The sequence below is a fragment of the Bubalus kerabau genome, chromosome 5 (assembly GCF_029407905.1).
Source record: "Bubalus kerabau isolate K-KA32 ecotype Philippines breed swamp buffalo chromosome 5, PCC_UOA_SB_1v2, whole genome shotgun sequence".
Lineage (NCBI taxonomy): Eukaryota > Metazoa > Chordata > Mammalia > Artiodactyla > Bovidae > Bubalus > Bubalus kerabau.
The window spans coordinates 5,882,805-5,901,660 of NC_073628.1; the positions used below are offsets into that span (position 1 = coordinate 5,882,805).

Genomic DNA, 18,856 nt, shown 5'->3' on the forward strand with positions numbered 1-18,856 from the left:
ACAGCCCCGAAGGTGCCTTTCTGTGGTCCCTGAGCCTGGGCGCTTGGGTGGGAAGAAGAGGGCGCTGGGGTGGGGGCAGCAGCAGCCACTGCCAATGCCACCCTCCTGGCCAGGTCCCACTGTGTCCAGGGAAGGTGCACGTGGAGGCAGCCAGTAAAACGGGGGCTCTTCCCAAGAAAGGGTGCAGGAGCCTAAGTCACGTGGGAGGCCCTGGGGTCAGCGAGTCCACAGGCTCCCTTATCTACCGACTGGCTGGAGGGCAGGTCAGTGCAGGCCTGTGTCCCAGTCGATGCAGGAGGGGCCGCGGTGGAACTTCAGGTAGCCTCCTTGTGCTGCAGCCTCCCTGGGTGGGGCCGCCGGGCCACCCAGCTGTGCTGTGGGCACAGAGCTGGGGAGAGGGGACGGCAGGCCCAACTCCAGGTGACCATTCCTGGGGAAGGGCGGGAGGGCGCTGGGGGCTGCTGCTCTCCCCGTGTGGGGGAGACACCGGGAGCGGAGGCCCCTGGGGGCAGGGTGAGGTGGCTGGACAGTGGCTGGGTGGGTGGCAGCGGGAGCCAAGGCAAGCGGGCCCCTCCCTGGGGGCTGGTCCAGGCTGGGGCCACAGGAAATCACAATAATTACAAAATAAAACCTTTTCCGCTTGGCGGGAAAACAAATAATAAAAATTCAACAAAATAAATTAGAGGTTTATAAAAGGCCGGCGGGCAAGAGCGCGACCGGGCTAGCGGGCGGGTCAGAGGCCGTTGGCGCTGCCGCGCTGGATCAGTGGCACCTTGCTCAGCTCCACGACGGGCGAGCGCGGCTTGTTCTTCATCTTGGGCACCCGCTGCACCAGCTGCTGGGCCTCGCGGTAGGCGTCTCGCAGCTCCTTCTTCCACTGCACCAGCTCTGGGTCACTCTGCGGGCACACCTGGTTGTTAGGCGGAGCCGGCCCATCTGGCCCCGCCCCAGCCACACTCTGTCCCCGCCCCATCCGACCCCGCCCCAGCCATTCTGGACCTGCCCCGGCCCCACCACTCACATCGCACTGCAGGACAAACTGCTTGCCACCTCGGATCTTGAGGAGGAGGCACTTTCGCTCCTTGATCTGCGTCTCCTCCACCGACTGGATCTCCTCCATGGTCAGCAGGCTCTGCTGCAGGGCGGGAGCGGGCGGTGAGGGCCTGGGACTGCCCCCCCACCCTCTGGCTGGCCCGCCCACCCCAGGGGTTCCAGGGCCCCGGCTGCTCCTTACCGGGGCCTCGCCCTCGCCCCGCCACTCGAGCCGGTTAGGGAACAGGTAGAAGTACCGCCGCTGCCACTGGGTCAGGAAGGGGTTGCCCATCTTGGACATGTAGCCATGCATGATGCAGTCCTTGCCCAGGGCGTAGTCTGACGCGGAGAGCAAGAGAGAACTCAGCCGGCCGCCCGAGCCGGGTCTGAGTCCTGGATCATCTGCTCTCTGGCAGGGACCCCGGCTGAACCTGAGCCTGCTTCCCATCTCTAGAGGGGGAAGTGGGCGCCCACAGCAGCTGCTGACCCTCACCTTCCTCGTGGCCCAACTGCTTGTTTTTGGTTTTCTTGCGGGCCTCCAGCCGGTCCGTCTCAGCATTGATGGTGTCAAAGACAGTCTCTGCTACCTCTTGCTGCCACCGCTCCGAGATGGTCAGGGGGAAGTTGCGGTAGAGCTCCTGGTCACTGTCCAGTAGCTTCACCAAGAGGGTGGAGAAAGGACGGCTGTCAGCCACAGGCCAGCTCGGCTGCAGGGCCCGGAACATGGTGGTCTGGTCCAATGGTCACCCCCGGGGACGTGTGGGGAGGAGGAGCCGAGGCCCACCAGGCAGACGGGGCTGGCATGGGGGTCTCACAGGGCCAGAGGGTGGAGGACTCTGCCAGCTGTGCTCAGGGCTGGGCGGCCAGGCCAGGCCCTGTACCTTGATTCCTTTTGTGTCTTCCTCATCGAAGGAGCCAATGTCGAAGGCGTCTGCTGCATTCACCTCCCCTCGTGGGGGGATCAACGGGGGAGGGTACTGTGGTGGAACAGGGGCTAGGCATCAGCACCCAGCTCCTGAGCACCCCACCCGGCCCCGGCTCTGGGCTGTTACCTTTTGTAAGAAGACCATCTGCCAGTCCAGGGAACGGAAGAAGGGGCTCTCCTTCACCTCCTGGGCCCTGTGGGAAGAGAGGGTCACTGGGGCTTGGCACCACCCAGGTTGGGGGGGGCGAGGTCTGGGCTGTGGGACAGGTGACCTAGGTGTAACTGCTGGTTTAGCCACGCTCTGGCTCTGCAACCTTGGGTAAGTTCCTTAAACCTCAGCCTGTTTCCTCATCTTTAAAATGGGGAGAACAGCAGTCTCCGTGGCATAGGGCTGTGGTGAGTTTAATACTGGGAATCTTGCAACATCACGCCCAGTGCTTAGTAAATGTTTAATAAACATAAAAAGCTGCTGTCATCATCATTAGCAACATCATCTTTGTTTGGTCTGCGCCCACCCCCAGCAGCTGTACGGCACGCACCCTCCACCTGGGAACAATGGGCAGGGCTGCCCTAGCCCCAACTTGTGAACTCTGCCAAGGAGGCTGGGACCACGGAGTGGAGGGGCTCCAGTGACAAAACACAGCCCTTGTCCTCAGAGAGACACGGGCAGAGGCTTGGGCAGGCTGCCCCAGCAACCCCTGCAGAGGCCTAGACACGGCAGTGTGGACATCACCCAGCAGGGCGGGAAGGCCTGGGGTAATGGCCGGGGTCCCGGGCACTCACCCTCGGCCCAGGCAGCCTAGCCTCCGGTTGACATCCCTCTGCAGCAGCCCCTCCAGCAAGGAGCGGAGCTCAGGGGAGAAGGAGTCAGGCAGCTCCACAGCCTGCAGGGAGGAGGAGGGGACGTTGGCAGAGGCCCACCCCGGCCCCCAACCCATCTCTGGGCCTCCTGAGGCTGCGTGAGGCAGTGGCAGGCGGGTCCAGGCCCCCGGCAGATGGAGAGCTTCCAGATGCCCCTAGCAGGCATGTTTGCTCTGACAATGTGGGGAAGGGAGAGCCAACGGGGCCGGAGGCCAGAGGGTAGGCTGCTGGCAGCCAAGACCCTGATGCCCACAGGAGACCCCAGCTGCACTACGGCCCCGCATGAGCTCCACCCAGCCAACCCGGGTTGGTACCCTCCACGCACCATTGTCAATGTCATCCTGTCGATCTCATGCTTGTCTTTGGTCTTGTGCTGCCGGAAAGGGCTATGCCTGGGCAAGAAGGGCCAAAGTCCAAGGTCAGAGAACGGGAATGTGCAAACTGAGGCAGGCTGCATGAGGGCCTGCTGCTAAGTCACTGCAGTCATGTCTGACTCTGTGTGACCCTATAGAGCGTAGCCCCCAGGCTCCTCTGTCCTTGGGGATTCTCCAGGCAAGAATACTGGAGTGGGTTGCAAAGAGTCGGACACAACTGAGCAACTGAACTGAACTTGCCATGCCCTCCTCCAGGGGATCTTCCTGACCCGGAAATCGAACCTGCATCTCTTACATCTCTTGCACTGACAGGTGGGTTCTCTACCACTAGTGCCACTTGGGACGCCCATGAATGATCCTTGCCAAAGCCAGGGATGGTGCCACCCCTGACAGCCAGGCGGCAGGGGGCCCCCACCCAACCCCAGCCTCCTTCCTGGCCTGGGGGAGAGCCTGTTTCTGTCCTGTGTACCCGCCCTGGGACGGCCTGCTCACCCTCGCAGCAGCTTGAAGAGCATGCAGCCCAGGGAGAACCAGTCGGCGCTGCTGTCGTAGGCCACACCCTTCTGTAGAACCTCGGGAGCCATGTACCCGTGGGTGCCCCTGGCGGAGTAAGGAGGCTATGAGCGGGTGGGTCGGAGGGTGCGGGAAGAGGGCGTGGGGCTGGGGCACTCACACACTGGCGTGAGGCTTCTTCTTGGAGAAGTCACAGGCCAGGCCCAGGTCTGAGATGCGCACGTGGCCGTGCTCGTCCAGCAGGATGTTGGCCGGCTGTGGAGGAGGCTCAGTGAGCAGCTCAGGACAGGACCCGGCGGGGCAACACGCCAGCCGGGTGGCTGTCTAGAGGTAAGGGTGTCCAGAGACAGGGCCCTGGGTTGGGGGTTTTGGGGGGTTGCGGAGGGGAGGAGCCAGGCAAGGAAGAGGGCGGGGCACGAAGAGGGGAGGAGCCAGGCCTGGAGGAGGGCGGGGCGCGACGTACAGGGGCGGGGCCACGGCGGGAGGAGGGCGGGGCGGCACCTCACCTTCAGGTCCCGGTAGACCACAAAGCGGTTGTGCATGTGCTCCAGGCCCAGGATGATCTCGGCGGCGTAGAAACGCATGTCGGCCTCGGAGAAGACCCCGTGCTGGGACAGGTGGTAGTGCAGGTCCCCGCCTGAGGGAGGCAGCCCGCGGAGGGGGGCGGCGCTCAGCTCCCACCCCAGCCCCCAGCCCCGAGGTCCACCTGGGGCCAGGCCAGGCACTCACCGTTCATGAGATCCAGGATGAAGCTGAGTTTGTCCGGTGTGTGGAAGGCGTATGACATGCAGACGATGAACGGGCAGTCCTAGGAGTGGGTGGAAGAAGAGGTCAGCGCAGACTGCACTTGGTTCGGAGCCGGGGGCTGAGGCGGGGCGGGCTGCCGCTCACCCCGGTGCTGACGAGCGACAGCATGATGCGCTCATTCAGGGCCAGAGTCTCCCCTTGCTTCATCTTGATGCGCTTCTTGTCCAGACACTTCATGGCGTACCTGTGGGAGAGGGGCCGGTCCCTCAGTCAGTCCGCTGGCACCTTCAGTGCAGGGCCCCAGGGGCGCGGTGGGCTGTGGGCAGTCCTCAGGGCCCCCCCCCTGGGGGGCCCTCCTCCCCCTCAGGTGTCCCACCCGAGGCAGTGGACCCGGTGCTCACATCTTGCCCGTGTCGGCCTTCCGGCAGCCGTAGACCTCACCGAAGCCGCCTCGCCCGATGATGCGGTGCACACTGAAGTCGTTCATGGTCAGCTGCAGGGGTGGCAGCCGGGGGGTCACTGCAGGCTGCCCGGACCCCAACCCGGGAGCAGCAGGGGGTTCCCCCAAGGCCCCTGACCCAGGGCCACCGTCATCCTTCCCAAGTGCCACCCTGCCTGGAACCATCCACATTGGGGTCCCAGCACCAACCCCACAGCTGCCCCTGGGGGTTGAAGGTAGGCTCCCCCCACTGCCCCGGGGCCCTGGGGAGGAGCAGCAGGGAGAGGGCTCTGCACGCCCACCCAGCCCACTCACGTGGATGTTGAGTTCTACATTCTTCCACTGGCAAAATCGTGTGAATTTATCGCTGCAAGAGAAGAAAAAACCCAAGATCAGCTGAGCCTTAGAAAGTGAGTGAAATTGATGCTGGGGGCAAGCTGGCCCCACCCACTGCTATTGCCTGGGCTCCCTCCCAAGCCTCAGGGTCCTCTTCCGGGCCTGCCAGGAAGAATGCCAGACCGGGCTGCCTCCACCCCGCTCCCGGCAATGCCAGCACTGTTATCGGTCTTTGGGTTTCTGCTTGGATCAGATAAACTTCGAGGTGAGATCTTCCCATCTGACCCCGACTTCCTGCTACCACATCCACAACCAGGCTCATCTCGTTTCCCTCCTCGCTTACATCCAGTGATACACCACTCACTCCCAGTAAAGCCCCTATGCCATGGCCGGGCAGCTGGGACACATCAAGGAACACCCTCCAGGCTGGCCACAGGGGGCAGAGGAGTGGGCAGTGTCCATCCTTACCACCAGCCTGATATTTCTCATCCCCAGTGGGCCCAGCAAGGGGCTAGATAGTCCATGGGGGGAAAGACACATGGCTGGTCCCTCGGTCCCTTTAGACAGAGGTGGGCTTTGAGGTGCCTAGTGCTGAGAAGGGTGGGGCAGGAGAGTGGGGGAGTGGCGACCTCTTAGGAGTCGCCGCACTGGGGTATAGACAGGTCCAGGTGCCCACACGCTGGGCACTGAAGCAGGCCGGCTGCTCTCCTCCAGGGCATCCGCACCCCTTCTCAGAGCGGCCTCTTCCCACCTTCTGCTCCTGCACGTGCCCCGCTCTCACCTCTCGATGAATTTCTGGAACACGTCTCCTCGGAGGTTCTGGCAAATTTCTTCAATATATGGCTAAGGGAGGGAGTGGGAGGTGGGTGATTGAGCCACAGCAGGAGCCGACCAGGCTCCAGGACCTGTGCCGCCTGCGAGGGACCCCCGCTGGGTTGGGCGGGAGCAGGGACAAGCCCAGCACACACCTGGAAGAGATCCGGAGGCACCTGCTTCTTCACCAGATGGCCCTGGACGTGCTCGATGGCGCTCTTCGAGAAGGGCTGGGGAAGGAGGGAAAGGCGAGTGACTTCTCCATGGGGCCAGCCCTCCCATCCCCACGCCCAGGCTGGCACCCGGGCCCCAGGCACTCACATGTGAGCAGGCCAGCAGCTCCTTCATGATATACGTGTCGAAGATCTCTCGGCTGCAGACCAGGCGCTCCTCCTCTGTCTCCAGCTTCTCATATTTCTTGATCTAGAGGACAAGATCCCCACAGGTGAGCCCTGGCCCAGCGGGGCACGGGACTGTCTTACAGGTCCAATGAAAGCAGCCCAAGCCCATCCCTTTCCCCACGTGCAGCAGGGCCAGGCCAGCCCAGTCTCACCTCCTCGTAGAACTCCACCAAGGGCTTGGCCTCCTCCAGGTGCTTCAGGCAGAAGTCTCGGAAAAGCAGGTACCCTGAAAGCAAGTGTTTTGCATCAGGCTGAGTCATAGCCCCACAGAGGCCGTCCCATCGTGGTGGTGGGTGTAGGCTTGGTGCTTCCTGGGCAGAACTGGCCAAGGAGGTGGCAGAGGTGGTCCCTGCCCCAGATGGAGGCTGGGCAAGGTGGCCTCGGAGGTCACCACCAACCAAAGAGACTCTTGGACCTTATATCCTCCCTCCATCATCAGGCTGACTCTCATAGCTGCCACTTGAAACAGGTGGACAGGGGCGGCAGGTCCAGTGGGGGAAACCGAGGGAGACCTGTCAGGCAGGTGGTATGTGGCAACCTGAGTAGAACTCAGGGCTCTTCTGCCCAGCGGCAGGTCCTGGGAAGGAAGGCCAGAGGGTGCGAGCAGAGGGCCCCAGAGAGCACAGCCTCTGGGGACAGGAGGGGATGAGACGGGCTGCAGGAAAGGTGGGCAGGAGACCCTGGAGGACACGGGCCACGGGCCAGGCCCCAGAGCAGCCCTGCAGGGCCAGCAGAAGGAAGGGTGGTCCCAACTCCCTGTAGCCCGACATGGGTGTCCAGGCTCAAGCTGGGTGACTTTGCACACCTCTGGGGGCCCTATCCCCTCTGCAAGAGCTCTCGGCCACGGCTTCTGGTAAGGGCAGATGGGCCTTTCAACGGTGGACCTTGAGGAATGCGAGCCCTCGTGGGGCCCGCCCCTTCCCAGTGGGCGAGGGGCTTTTCATCGCCACCACCGCACCTGGGCCTGTTGTCCAACAGTCTTGCGCAGTGGGGCTCCAGAATGCTAGCTCTCAGGTGAGGCTCAGAGAGGGGCAGCGATGTGCCCAAGGTCACACAGCCCAGGCAGGGGACCCACGCTGCAGGCTTCCTTAACACACAGACTCCCTAAGCCTGACCTCTGGGCCAGGCCACTCCCATTTCAGAGCCAAGGTCCCTTGTCCCGGAAAGGCCGAGTCAGAGCTGTGTGCGGCCAGAGCCTGCTTCCCCAGGCCCCGCTGCCCCCTTCCCCGGGTGCCCGCCTCTAAGGCCGGGGCCCTGGAGGAGGCCGCCGAGGGGCCTGCCAGCGCAGGTTGCTCACAAAGAGGGCCATGGGGGCGGGGGCGACCACAGCCCGGCAGGCGCCACAGGAAGGGCCCCGCCCCTTCCTGTCAGTTCCACCAACGGCCCCAGCAGCTGTGCCTGCGCCAAGGGGAAGCTGCAACTCTCGAAAACAAAAACCCCAAAGGAGGAACTTCCCTGGCGGCCCTGGAAGACTGCTGGGCCCCCACCCCGCATCAGGGGCCTCCCGGGGCAACAGCCAGGGGCTGGGAGACGCTGGGTCCTGGCCCTGCCGCCAGCAGCGGGGCTCGCTTGCTGCCCTGTGCTTCCCCCATGGTGGACGGGAGATCTCTTGGCAGAGAGGGGGGCACACAGCCTGGTCAGCTGGGGTGCCGCACAAAGGCAGCCCCAGGGGCCTCCTGCCCCCACCCCCTGGCCTGGCAGCCGGACTGGGAGGTGGGGCGGATGCTCTGGGGTTGGCAGAGCCCCCACCATACTCACCCAGTTTCTGGGAGAAGATCTTCTCGAAAGTCACCTCGGCCCGGTCCTCCAGGTACTTCTGCATGACGCTGCGGATGCTGGAAGACAGGGGGGGCGGGGGTGACCCAGAGCCCCCATGGCTCCTGCCAGGCCTGCTGGCCCTGCTCCCCTGGAGGGTGGCTGCTTCCTCCCCTGGAATCCGGAGTGGAGGGCACTGCCGGTGGGTGTCAAGCTCCCTTCCAGGAAGGCAGCCACCCCATTGGACCTGACCGTGGGTCACACCAGTGGGACCTGAGGGAGCCTGTCTGCCCACCAAAGCTCCGTCTTCCAAAGCTAGGGTGACCAGCAGGTGGCTGCTCGGAAGTCTGGTCCCAGCCCTTCCTTGTGCTGGCTTCAGGGAGTTGGCCGAACCTCAAAGCCAGGCCTCACCCATCAGCAGATGATGGATCACGAAAATACAGCCCATCCTCACAACGGGATACTGCTTAACCATGAAACGGAGTGAAAGGCTGGTATACGTGTGCCCCACAGTATGGACCGACCTGAGAGTGTTCCACCAAGTAACAGTCACCAAATCCCACACATTATATGATTCCATTTATACCACAAGTCCAGAAGGAGCAAATCTACAGACAGAAAGCAGATGAGTGAGTGTCAAAAGCTGGAGAAGAAAAGAGGAATAACTTCTAATGGGCCAGGGTTTCTTTACAAGGTGATGGAAATGTCCTGGAGTTAGGTGGCGATGAGGGCTGCACAACACGGTAAAGGTACTGAAACCCACCGACTTCAGCGCTTCAGCATGAATGAAGCATGAATGAATGGTGAATTTTCTGTCATGTGGATCATATTTCAATATTGGGGAAAAAAAAAGTCAAGCCTCAGCTCCCTTGTCCCTAATATCTAAAGTAAGACCCCTGCCCCTGAGCTGCCTCCAGGGCAGCGGAGGAGGGGGGCTGCCCCTGTGACCGCGGAAGCCCAGGTTATCACACTCCCCACCCCCGGTTATCTCACCCCCAACACCGAGTGCTCTGGGAAAGTCACACCTGGCCAGGCTTCATGCCTCAGTGGCAGCTTGGTCTCCCCTCCTCTCCTTTCCTGGGCCACCTGCCGTCCCGCCCAGCCACCGGCTGCGGTCCCACCTAGCTCTCGACATGTTCACAGGGCCTCAGGATATGGGGGGCCATCAGCAGGTCACAGATGAAAAGGACGCTGTGTGCCCACATCTCCGTATCCCTGCCCGTCTCGTGGAGTCCAGCACAAGGCCCTGCTGCCCACCACCTGCCGGAAGGCGCCATGCAGCCCTGCCCCCCGGGGAGGCCCACCCAGGGCACCGGTCCTGCATCTGTGATTCCATGACATTAGACAACATGAGACAAACTGCATGGGGCCCAGTCGGTTGGAGGAGACTCAGGCAGGAAAGAACGTTCTGGGCCATTGGAGAGGTCGCGTGGAGGAGGCGGAACCTCACTGGGTTCCTCAAATGCAAACAGGATGTCGACAGGTGGCGAAGCCCAGGGCAGGTGGTGGATGTGGGGACAGGCACGGGAGGCCTGGCCCGGGATGAGCCACTGGGCAGGGAGGAGGTTCAACAGACCACACGTGGGAAGCTCGGTTGGGCGGCGGGTGAGTGGACGGGCTCTGTTGGAGGTACCACGGGGGGAAGCCCAGGATGACGCGGGGCCAGGAAGGAGGGTTGAAACCAGCTGGGGTAGGAGCAGGCTGGGGCTGGCGGATGGACGGACAGACAGAACTGACAAGGCCAGCTGGGGTTTTCGAGGCCCCATCAGAGAGGGGGCCTGAGGTCAGAAGGCCAGCGTAACCAGCAGACCTTGCCCAGGCCCTAGCCCTAACCTAGGTTCGCAGGTGGGGCGACTCCTGCCCTTCCCTTCTGAGAGGGTCAGGGTGGAGGTCCAGCCCTGACCTGGCCAGGCCCTTGCCTGCACTTGGAGCCACCCAAGGCAACGTGGGCACACACAGAACCACTGTGAGCACAGGCCTGGAGCTGCAATCCCAGGAGCTCGGAGGCCCTGTGACCCTCCCTGAGAACTGTCTCCACCAGGAGAGCAGGGTGCCGATGACCCAGACGGCCCTCTATGTCCCCATCCTGTACTCCGGCGGACAAGAGCCCCAGCTGAGGGCCAGGGGCCCAGTGGCCCTGAGCTACCACTTCAGAGCCAGTTCCGTCCCGGAAAGCGAGGACGCCCTCCACGGCCGTGGGGACTCCAAGGCTGGGCAGTGGCCCTGAGCCAGGCTGGCACAGCCTCCCTCCTGGGGGCCACATACCTACTCACAGTCACCACCAGCCTCCGCCAAGAACACAGCTCCCTGGTCCTGTGGGACTTGCAGGGACTCAGGAAGCAAGACCCGACCCCAAAGCCCCCCAAGCATTTAACACACATCAGTTTAAAAATCTGTGACACTGAGCAAGATCCAGCCCCTGCCCCGGGCCTGCAAACTAGAGATGGGAGCCCAGGGAGGCTGCGGGCCGCAGCGTGCGCCCATCCCTTTGGGCCCCCAGCCTGGCGGAGGGCAGCTCAGAGCCTCCTGTTTGGACGAGAACACAGGCTGGGCGGTGTGCTGGCTGGAGCACAGTAGGGGGGCCCAGTCCAAGGTAACGGAGGCTCAACAGGTCCACGAGACCAAGCAGCCGGGAGGTAGGGGTGTGTGGCCCCGGGGACCCCACAGGGGCCAGATTTCCCCTGGGAGGCGGACAGGAGGGCTGGGCCCTCAACCGCTCTGCGGTTTGGCTCCTGGGTCTCTGTGTCCACATCCCATTCCTGGGTTTCAGGACCTCTTGGTCTATGGAAGGGGATGGTAACGAGCAAGAAAGACGTACCACAGAATGTTGATCCTCCACAGAGGGAGACGGTCAGAGGGGTGGTCAGGGGCATGTCCAGAGACAGGTAGGTGTGGGTGACAGGCAGAGCGACACCAGCCTATCAGATGACCCCATGGGGCAGCTAGGTATGGCCTCTGCAACAGTCACGGGGAAGCTCCTCCCCACCCCCCCAGGAACCAGCAGGACTGGCCCAGGCTCAGCAAAGGTGGCACACGATGGGAATGCCCAGCTGGGAGCAGGGCCTCCACTTCCCTCTGCGGGGCCCTGTAGGCTAGGGAAGGCCAGGGAAACGGGCTCTCCAAGGGCCTGCCTGAGAGCCAGCGGAACCAGCAGCTCTTCTCTGGGCACCATGCCGGGCACAGACCTCCTCCTCCCTCCCAGGGGCTCTGCTGCTGCCGGCTGGGCCTCGGGCACAGCAAGCTAGACCCCGCCTCCCTCGGAAGACCGCACGGAGTGGATGGCCACAGCATTCTTCCCAGCCCGCAGCACTTCACTTTCTTCCTTAAAAAGAAAAAAATGTTTTCTAAATAAAATAAACAACCCCCCAACCCCAACCCGAACCAAACACGAGGTCAACCTCGGCAGTCCTTGAAGGGGAGGCCTCCAGGCGGCAACGTTAGGGTTTCCTGTCTGTTCCCACGGGGCTGGGGCCCAGGGAGCTGGCAGGTTAGGAAAGCGTGTCGTGGGGGACGCTCCTGCCAGGGTGGCAAGTACAGGCTGGCACGGGAGGCAGTGGCAGCCTCCTGGGCTGGGTCACCTTTGTCTCCTACCCCCGCGCCCTGATACTGGCAGAGTCTGAGTGGCGATGAGCCCACAGCAGCATTCCTGACCCCACCCAGGTCAATGACTCTGATATCCAGGAGCGTGCAGGCCCCCAGATGGACGTCAGGCTGTCAGGGGAGCCCCACGCCTGCATCATTCCTCTGTCCCTGCCCCCGAAGGACCCTCCGCCTCCCAGCCTCTGGGGGGAAGGGGCTCGGCCGCCCTGGTTCCCGCAGTTGCCCGGTGTCCAGGCTTGGGCTTCAAATGGCTCTTCCTTCCCCCCTCCCAGAGGCCAGGCCAAGTTACAGACTTTAAATGTCCAGCTTCCCCATTGTAAAATGAGGATGTCAACAAACGCTGAATCGCCAGCACTGAGCTGACCGCTGAGAAAGGCAGAGAGCACACGGCAATAGGAGAACGTGGCCTATCGCGTCGGGCCTCCTTCTCCTGGCGGGAGCCCCCCTTCTAGAATCTGATCACAGCTGCCACGTCCTCAGGGAGTGGGGCTACAAAGGGACCCTTCCCCAGGGCTGCGCCTGTGAGCCTCTCCCCGAGCCTGAAGGGCTAGAACTCCACTCTGCTCACAGACCAGCCCGGGGGGCCCCGTGGGCAGAGCCCAATACCTGCCCTGCCAGGAGCAAGGGCCCCCGGGTAGGAGCTGCCTGGAGGCCGGGGAGACAGCACTTCCGGCCCCCCACCCCAGCACGGCAGGGTGAGGGCTGAGCGGGAGAGCTTCCGGCACTTTCTGGCACCACGTGGTTCAAGGGGAGAGCTAAGTCCCTCGCTCTGTGGCACGGTGGCCTCCCAGATGACGCCCACTCGGTCACAGACCGCAGCCTTTGTGGATGGGGAGGGACCTCAGGGTCAGGAGCAAACATGCTCATCTTGATGGTGAGGAAATCGAGGACAGAAGAAGCTGAGAAGCAGCACACCCTGAGTCCCAATCAAGCCAGTGGCAAGAAAATGTCCAGTCCCTGCCTGAGAAAGGGGCCCCCACCAGGTGGGGGCCTCCCCCAGCCTCTTTGGGAGAGCTGGGTGCAGGGTCCCAGGGGACCCTGGACTTGTATCCTGGCTGTGGGTGCCAATCAGGCTGGGGCAGCCCAGCTGGCACGTGGCAGGGCCAGGGGCCACGGTTCCTGTGCTCCTGGGCAACAGCATGTTAGAGCCACGGTGCAAGCTGGCCTGGGGGCTCTGCACTCGGGGGCACCCATGCCAGGAAGCAACACGCTCTGGGAGAGACGGCAGGCAAGCCAGCAGACCAGAGGCTGTCGCCACGGCCGGGGCACTCCTCTGGGGCATTTCCAGGAACCCTGGCACCATGGTGCCAACTGGTATGAGGAAGTCCTGGGGGGCTTCTGACGAATATTGCTCAATGACTCTCCTCAGGGCTGACAGCATCCTCAGAGCTCGAGGAAGGACCGCATACCAAGTGGGAAACAGCGACCGAATCGGCCAGCTCTGGACAAGTCCGGGGCCAGGGAAGAGAAATGACACCACATGGCACCACACCCACGAGCCCACCGAGGCATGGCGGCCACAGAGTGACGGCTCGCGGGAAAAGACGTTCCCGTGGCCTTGTCGCTCCCTGCCACTCACTGCTCTCGGCCCGTGACAACAAACCCGGAACAACTTCCAGGGCTCCCTGCCCTGCACTCCCAGGAAGAGAGCTATCTGGAACCCCAAACCCAGAATGGCCTCCCTGCTCAGAGAACAGAGCAGCAGACACGTCAGCATCAGAAAACCTACTTCGGAAACCCTGCTTTTCAGCCAGTCGAGACACTACCCTGCCTGTTAGCAGCGATGCAGAGGGCAGGTTAGTCTTAGAAAAGTCTGCAGCCAAATGCCTCATTTTTTAGTATCTCCTGTTTGAAACAGATGAGGGATAACTTGAGTATAACTCTGTCTTCTGTGATCAGCAGAGGACATTGGTCCCTTGGGACCATGGGGAAAAAAGAAGGGCAGGTGTGGGACTTTCCCAGTGGCCCAGGGGTTGAGATTCTGTGCGCTCAACGCAGAGGGGCCCAGGTTCAATCCCTGGTCAGGGAATTAGATCTTACATGCAGCAACAAAGATTCCTCGTGTGCCAACTAAGACCCAGTGCAGCCAAAAAAAAAAAAATAATAATAATAAGGGCAGGTGTGATGGAGGTTGTGTGTTCTTCAAAGCCTCTCAGGTCCTCTTGGCTTCTGCTGTCTGTTCCAAGGCAGGAACATAATATCCTGGAGGCTCCAGCTGTGTGCACACAGCCCGACCCCTCTGCACAGCCTCCCCAGGTGCCCGCGGCGGGCAGGAAACGCCGCCCCAGACTGTGCCTACACCTGACGTCACCGGGAGTTTACTACTAAGGACTGATCGTGCATTAATAGGGCACGTTATTCCTGGCTTGACAGAGCCCAGATTCCCCGGCACAGATTCCAACCTGTCAAGCTCACGCTCCCTTCGAATCCATTTGCTGAGAGACGGCAGGCGGGCGAGCAACTTAATGGCAAAAATGTGAAACCCTATGATCTGGAAAGGAGAACAGATGGGGAAAGAGGTCCTGGAGACCCACTCCTGGGGAGAGTGGGGGTAGGGGTAGGGGGGAGCTTTGAAGACCTGGAGGGGATGAGTGCCCTAAAAGATAATCTTGTTTTCGGGGGCAGGGGACGGCTGGAGGCAGAGGAATAGGGTGGGAAAATGCTGCTACTGGAGCGGAACGTTCTGGGTAAGGGATAAAGGATGCAAGCAGTAGGGTTTCTGCTGGTGATGGAGAAGCGGAGGGAAGAGGAAGCAAGAGACCACTGCCTGAGCTTCTTCCCTCCGCAGACCAAGGGCAGGAAGTCCTGGGAGCAAAGAGTTAACAGGAACGAAGAAGCAGTGGAGGAAGAGCGGTGGGTCTGGGAGACAGGGAAGCCAGAAAAGGGCAGGAAGAAGGAAATTCATGGCGGGGGGGGGGGGGGGCCGCGGAGGGACCAGGAAAGAAAGAGGCGAGAGAAGGAGAGGCTGCAAGAGGCACCCGGCTCTGACATCTGCCACTGGGGCTGCTGCAGTCACCAGGGAGAGCTGGGCATCTCCCGGGACCGCCCAGGCCGGTCTCCTCTGCCAGGAGCCCAGAGATTAATTACATGAGGCCTCCGTGGTCATATTAAGCAAATGACGATCATTGCGGGACCGTGGCCGCTGCTGGGAAAGGCAGACAGCAGCTTCTCCGGACAGCGGCACTCACCACAGACCCCGAGAGCCGAAGGCACATGGGGGGGTGTGTGTCGGGGGGTCCATCAGTCAAGGGCAGCCCCCTCGTTGGACCGAGGTGGAAACTGAGGCAGGCTCGGCCAGGATAAGGGGTATCCCTAGGGCCCAGGTGAGCTGGCACTGCAGCGCGATTGGAAGTCGGGTCTCTGGACTACTGCCACACAGCTGCCTCCCTCTGCCAGAAGGGCGAGAAATGAGTCTGTCTCCTTTGGATTCTATAGGGTGACAGAAGGGGAGGCCCCTGTGCCAACTCGAAGTGGCCCTGTGCCCAACAGCTCCTGTTCCCCAGCCCCGAGAAGTCAGAGCTGTGAGCCAGCGCAGCTCCCAGCCAAGCCACAACCCAGGCACCAGCCGCAGGGAGGCTGCCAAGATGGACCACCCCAAGGTGGAAACAGCTCCAAATGGCACCTTGTCCTAGGGAAACCATGGCCTTCCTCCCTGACCCCAAAATCATGGCTGAGGGGAAGATGTGACCCCAGGCGGGGAGGGGGCTGGGCCCTGTGAACCAAGACAGCTGATGGCACGGGGTCTGCCTGGTGGCTTCCAGGCCACCCTCCCTGGGCATGGGGTCCAGCTGGCACACATTCCTCAAGAGAAGGACCAGGGTGAGCGCAGAGGTTCGGAAGGGCGTGTGGAAGACAGGAAGTATAGTGGGGAAAGAGCACCTGGGAGCCCGGAGACCCCAAATTCAAACACCACCTCGCCTCTGCAACCAAGTCTCTTCCCCTCTCCGAGCCTCAGGTGCTTCGACTTATTAAGTGGGAAAATACCACCTGCCATGCCCGTTTCCTATGGTTGTGAAAAGGATAAAACGGGGTACAAAGCACTTTGCAAACTGGCAACTGTAAGATACAGTCAGAACAATCTTCAGGGCAAGAGGCATCAGCCCCAGGGGGTGTGCAGAGCATAAGGCAAAGGGCTGCGTACCCTCCAAGGTGCAAAGTGGGGATTCCCAGCCCCCGCCCAGCCTCAGCTCACGGCGAGGGCCCCCTCAGGTGCCGGCTGTCCACCCAAGGTTGCGCCGCCAGATGGCGACCCTTCCTGAGGACCCCTGATCCCTGGCTCTCGGCCTCCTGCTGCTCCCCTCAACCTCACAGCCCCCCTGCTTTCAGACACCACGCAGTCCTGCTATTTCTTGAGCAACTACTACATGTAAGACATGGCCTTGCCAACCTCGCGGGCTGGTTTTTTGGATCGGCTGAGATGACAGATGTCAGAAATAAATAAATTATCATGATTTCCACCACTACTCCTTTCAACGCAGTCGATATCAAGGGTGTAATGGGGACAGAAAAAGAGGAACATCTTGTTTCTCAGGGTTCTAACACCTGCAGAGCCAAGCCAAGGCGGGGCCCCACCGCCAGCAATGCATTCTGGGGCGAGATTACCCAAACGCAGAGAGTTCCAGAAAAAGCCCCGCCTCACGCTTTGCTGAAGTCCAACCTGCTGGAGGGTCTTGAGGCCGTGGCCACCAAGGAGAGCCGCTGGGTGCCCCAGAGGCCAACTCCCCCATTTCCTCCCTCGTGGCTTTGTCATTTCTGAACTCATTTTTGTTCTAACTGTCGCTGCTCCCCGGACAGCCCCCGGCTGGCAGTCAGTCTGGTTCCTGTTTTGAGAAATCTGATTGCAAATGTCTTAGAAAAAAAGGGCCCTCGTGGCCTTTGCAAAACGCAGACCAATTTTCCTCTCCCAGGCCTGGTGTTCAGTCAATCCGAAACCCAGTGAACGGCAGGAGAAAAGCACTGGAGACGTCGGCACGGTACCCACCCCTCCCAAGCCCGTTTGGGCCCCGCTTCACTCAGGATGCCACAGAGTCACAGCCGTTATTTCACACCATCCACATTTCACAGATGAGAAAACTGAGGCCCAGAAATGGGAAGGGACTTGCCCACAGTCACATAAGACCAGGACGGCTAGGATGCGCCCAGGGTCCTGGCTGGCAGGGCATATGGCTCTTCAAGCAGAATGGCCAGGCCCGGGCTCAGGCTAGAGTGGTGGACCCAACGTGGAACCACAAGCCAGAAGCCCTGATTCTGGTGGCCAGCACCACCCTGGCTTACCTGTGACACTGGGCAGGCCACTCATGTCTGGGCCTTCAGCTTCCCTATCTGTTCCATGGAGACAAAACCACCCCTGACCGACCGGTCCCCTGGGTTGTTGCGAGGCTCAAGGGATGGGAAAATACTCTCGAAGCCATAACATGCTGGACAGCCTCAGCTACCGTCCCTACGCTGTCCACTCCTGCGCCTAAACCCTGAGCAGGTGAAACTTGGGTATCAGGTCAGTTATCTCACAGAGAGGAGGCAGCTGTGATCCAGCTGCTGCAGGCGTGCTGGGACATCCCCTGACAAGCAGCACCCCTGGGGTACCACAGGCAGGACTCTTGCCAGAGGAGGAATTCCAGAGGAGAGGGACAGAGCCATGGGGTGCACACTGGACCCTGCTCCCCACCGCTCCCCCAGCCCCTAGAGTACTCTCAATTCCCACCCCAAGCCCCGCGGGAAGACCGAGGAAGATCCCCGGAAGACTGGTCTGCCCCGAACCTCACAGAAGGGTCCATCCGAGGGGGCCAGGGTGGGGGCCGGTGGAACCCCAAAGGGGGTGGTGCTGGGAGTCGGGGCAGCGACAGAATGGACGACACAGTCGGGCTCCGGGAGATGGGCAGGCAGAGGCGGGGGACTCCGCGGTGGGAAGGGGGTACCCTGGGCTCTCCGGAGGAGGATGAAGGGGGTGCACGGCGCCCCCGGGGAAGAAGGCAGGAGCGAGAGGGCTGAAGGAGAAGGGGGCCAGGCGGAGTGTGTGAAGCGAAAGGGAGGCAGGCAGAGCCGGCCCGGGGGCACCGGGCGGGTCGGGGAGCCCGCGCAGCCGGAAAGCCCCCGCGCTGGGGCGCCCCGGGTGTTCAGGTGCACAGGGCCGGGGGCGCCGGGGTCCGGCCAGGGCTGCCGAACGCCGGCGCTGCGCGGGGCTGAGGGGATCGCGGGACCAGCGCCCGGGCGGCCGAGGCGCGGGGCCGGCGCGCGGGGCTGCGGCGTCCGCCTCACCTGGGCTCGGGCAGCAGGATCTTCTTGCTGGCGCGCGCCGCCGGCGTGGCCTTGCTCTTCTCCATGGCCATCAGGTAGCTCACGTCGGCCAGCACCGCCTCCAGGTCCGCCATCTTGGCGGCGGCGGCGGCCTCTCCCGCCGCTCGGCTCCGCTCCGCTCCGCTCGGCGCGCTCGGCCCGGCCCGGCCGCTCCGTCGGCCTCGGGCGCCGCCGCCCGCCCGGCCCCGCTCGGCGCCCGCGGCTCCGCTCGGCGCGGCTCACAGGCGGCGCCGCCCCATGGCGCCGGCTTGGGCCCGGCCCCGGCTCGCTCGGCTCCCGCCGGGACTGCAGTCGGGCCGCCGCCGCCGCCCGCCGCCGCCCGCGCCCCGGAGCCGCCGCCGCCGCCGCCGCCTCCGGCCCCGCCTGCCGCGCACAGCGCCAGCGAGCCCGCGAGGGGCCGGCCGGGCGGGCGGCGGCGCCCCCTGGAGGCAGCGGGGCTGGACCGAGCCTGACCCCCGCGGCCACCCCGGCCTCGACTCTCCGCCTACTGCCCCCACCGGCCATGACCTGTCCCCTGACCTGGGACACGACAGGGCCCCTCGCCAGCAGAAGACCCTAGACCTAGACATTGACCACGACTCGGGGCACAATTCGGGTCCCAGACGCCACGATAGACCACTGCCGGGACCCCTGACTTGGCATTGCAGAATGTGACCCCAGGGGCCACCATAGACCATGGCCAGGACCCCAGACTTGGCATTGCAGAATGTGACCCCAGGGGCCACTATAGACCACGGCAAGGACCCCAGACTGGCATTGCAGAATG

General features: G+C 62.6%; 1 protein-coding gene across 1 annotated transcript; it reads right to left on the reverse strand.

Annotated features, from left to right (window-relative positions):
- Positions 1-667: 667 nt before the first annotated feature.
- On the reverse strand, positions 668-18,412 carry GRK2 (G protein-coupled receptor kinase 2). Its single transcript, XM_055580679.1, has 21 exons — positions 18,052-18,412; positions 8,200-8,276; positions 6,594-6,667; positions 6,362-6,463; positions 6,196-6,270; positions 6,009-6,070; positions 5,207-5,258; positions 4,854-4,945; positions 4,597-4,696; positions 4,435-4,513; positions 4,212-4,342; positions 3,866-3,960; positions 3,685-3,792; positions 3,144-3,210; positions 2,741-2,841; positions 2,085-2,151; positions 1,914-2,009; positions 1,526-1,688; positions 1,235-1,371; positions 1,022-1,135; positions 668-898 (listed from the first exon to the last, which is right to left on the reverse strand). Exons 1-21 carry the CDS (start codon positions 18,162-18,164, stop codon positions 734-736), a joined length of 2,070 nt encoding a protein of 689 aa, XP_055436654.1. The 5' UTR covers positions 18,165-18,412; the 3' UTR covers positions 668-733.
- Positions 18,413-18,856: the final 444 nt, after the last annotated feature.

What these genes read in the sequence shown, in the direction of transcription:
- GRK2 (XM_055580679.1), bottom strand. Translation starts at nt 18,164, where the DNA reads ATGGCGGACCTGGAGGCGGTGCTGGCCGACGTGAGCTACCTGATGGCC. An exon ending in AGATGGTCTTCTTACAAAAG is followed by an intron (nt 2,010 to 2,084) that starts GTAACAGCCCAG and finishes GTTCCACCACAG; the next exon opens with TACCCTCCCCCGTTGATCCC. An exon ending in GCAGTTGGGCCACGAGGAAG is followed by an intron (nt 1,372 to 1,525) that starts GTGAGGGTCAGC and finishes TCTCCGCGTCAG; the next exon opens with ACTACGCCCTGGGCAAGGAC.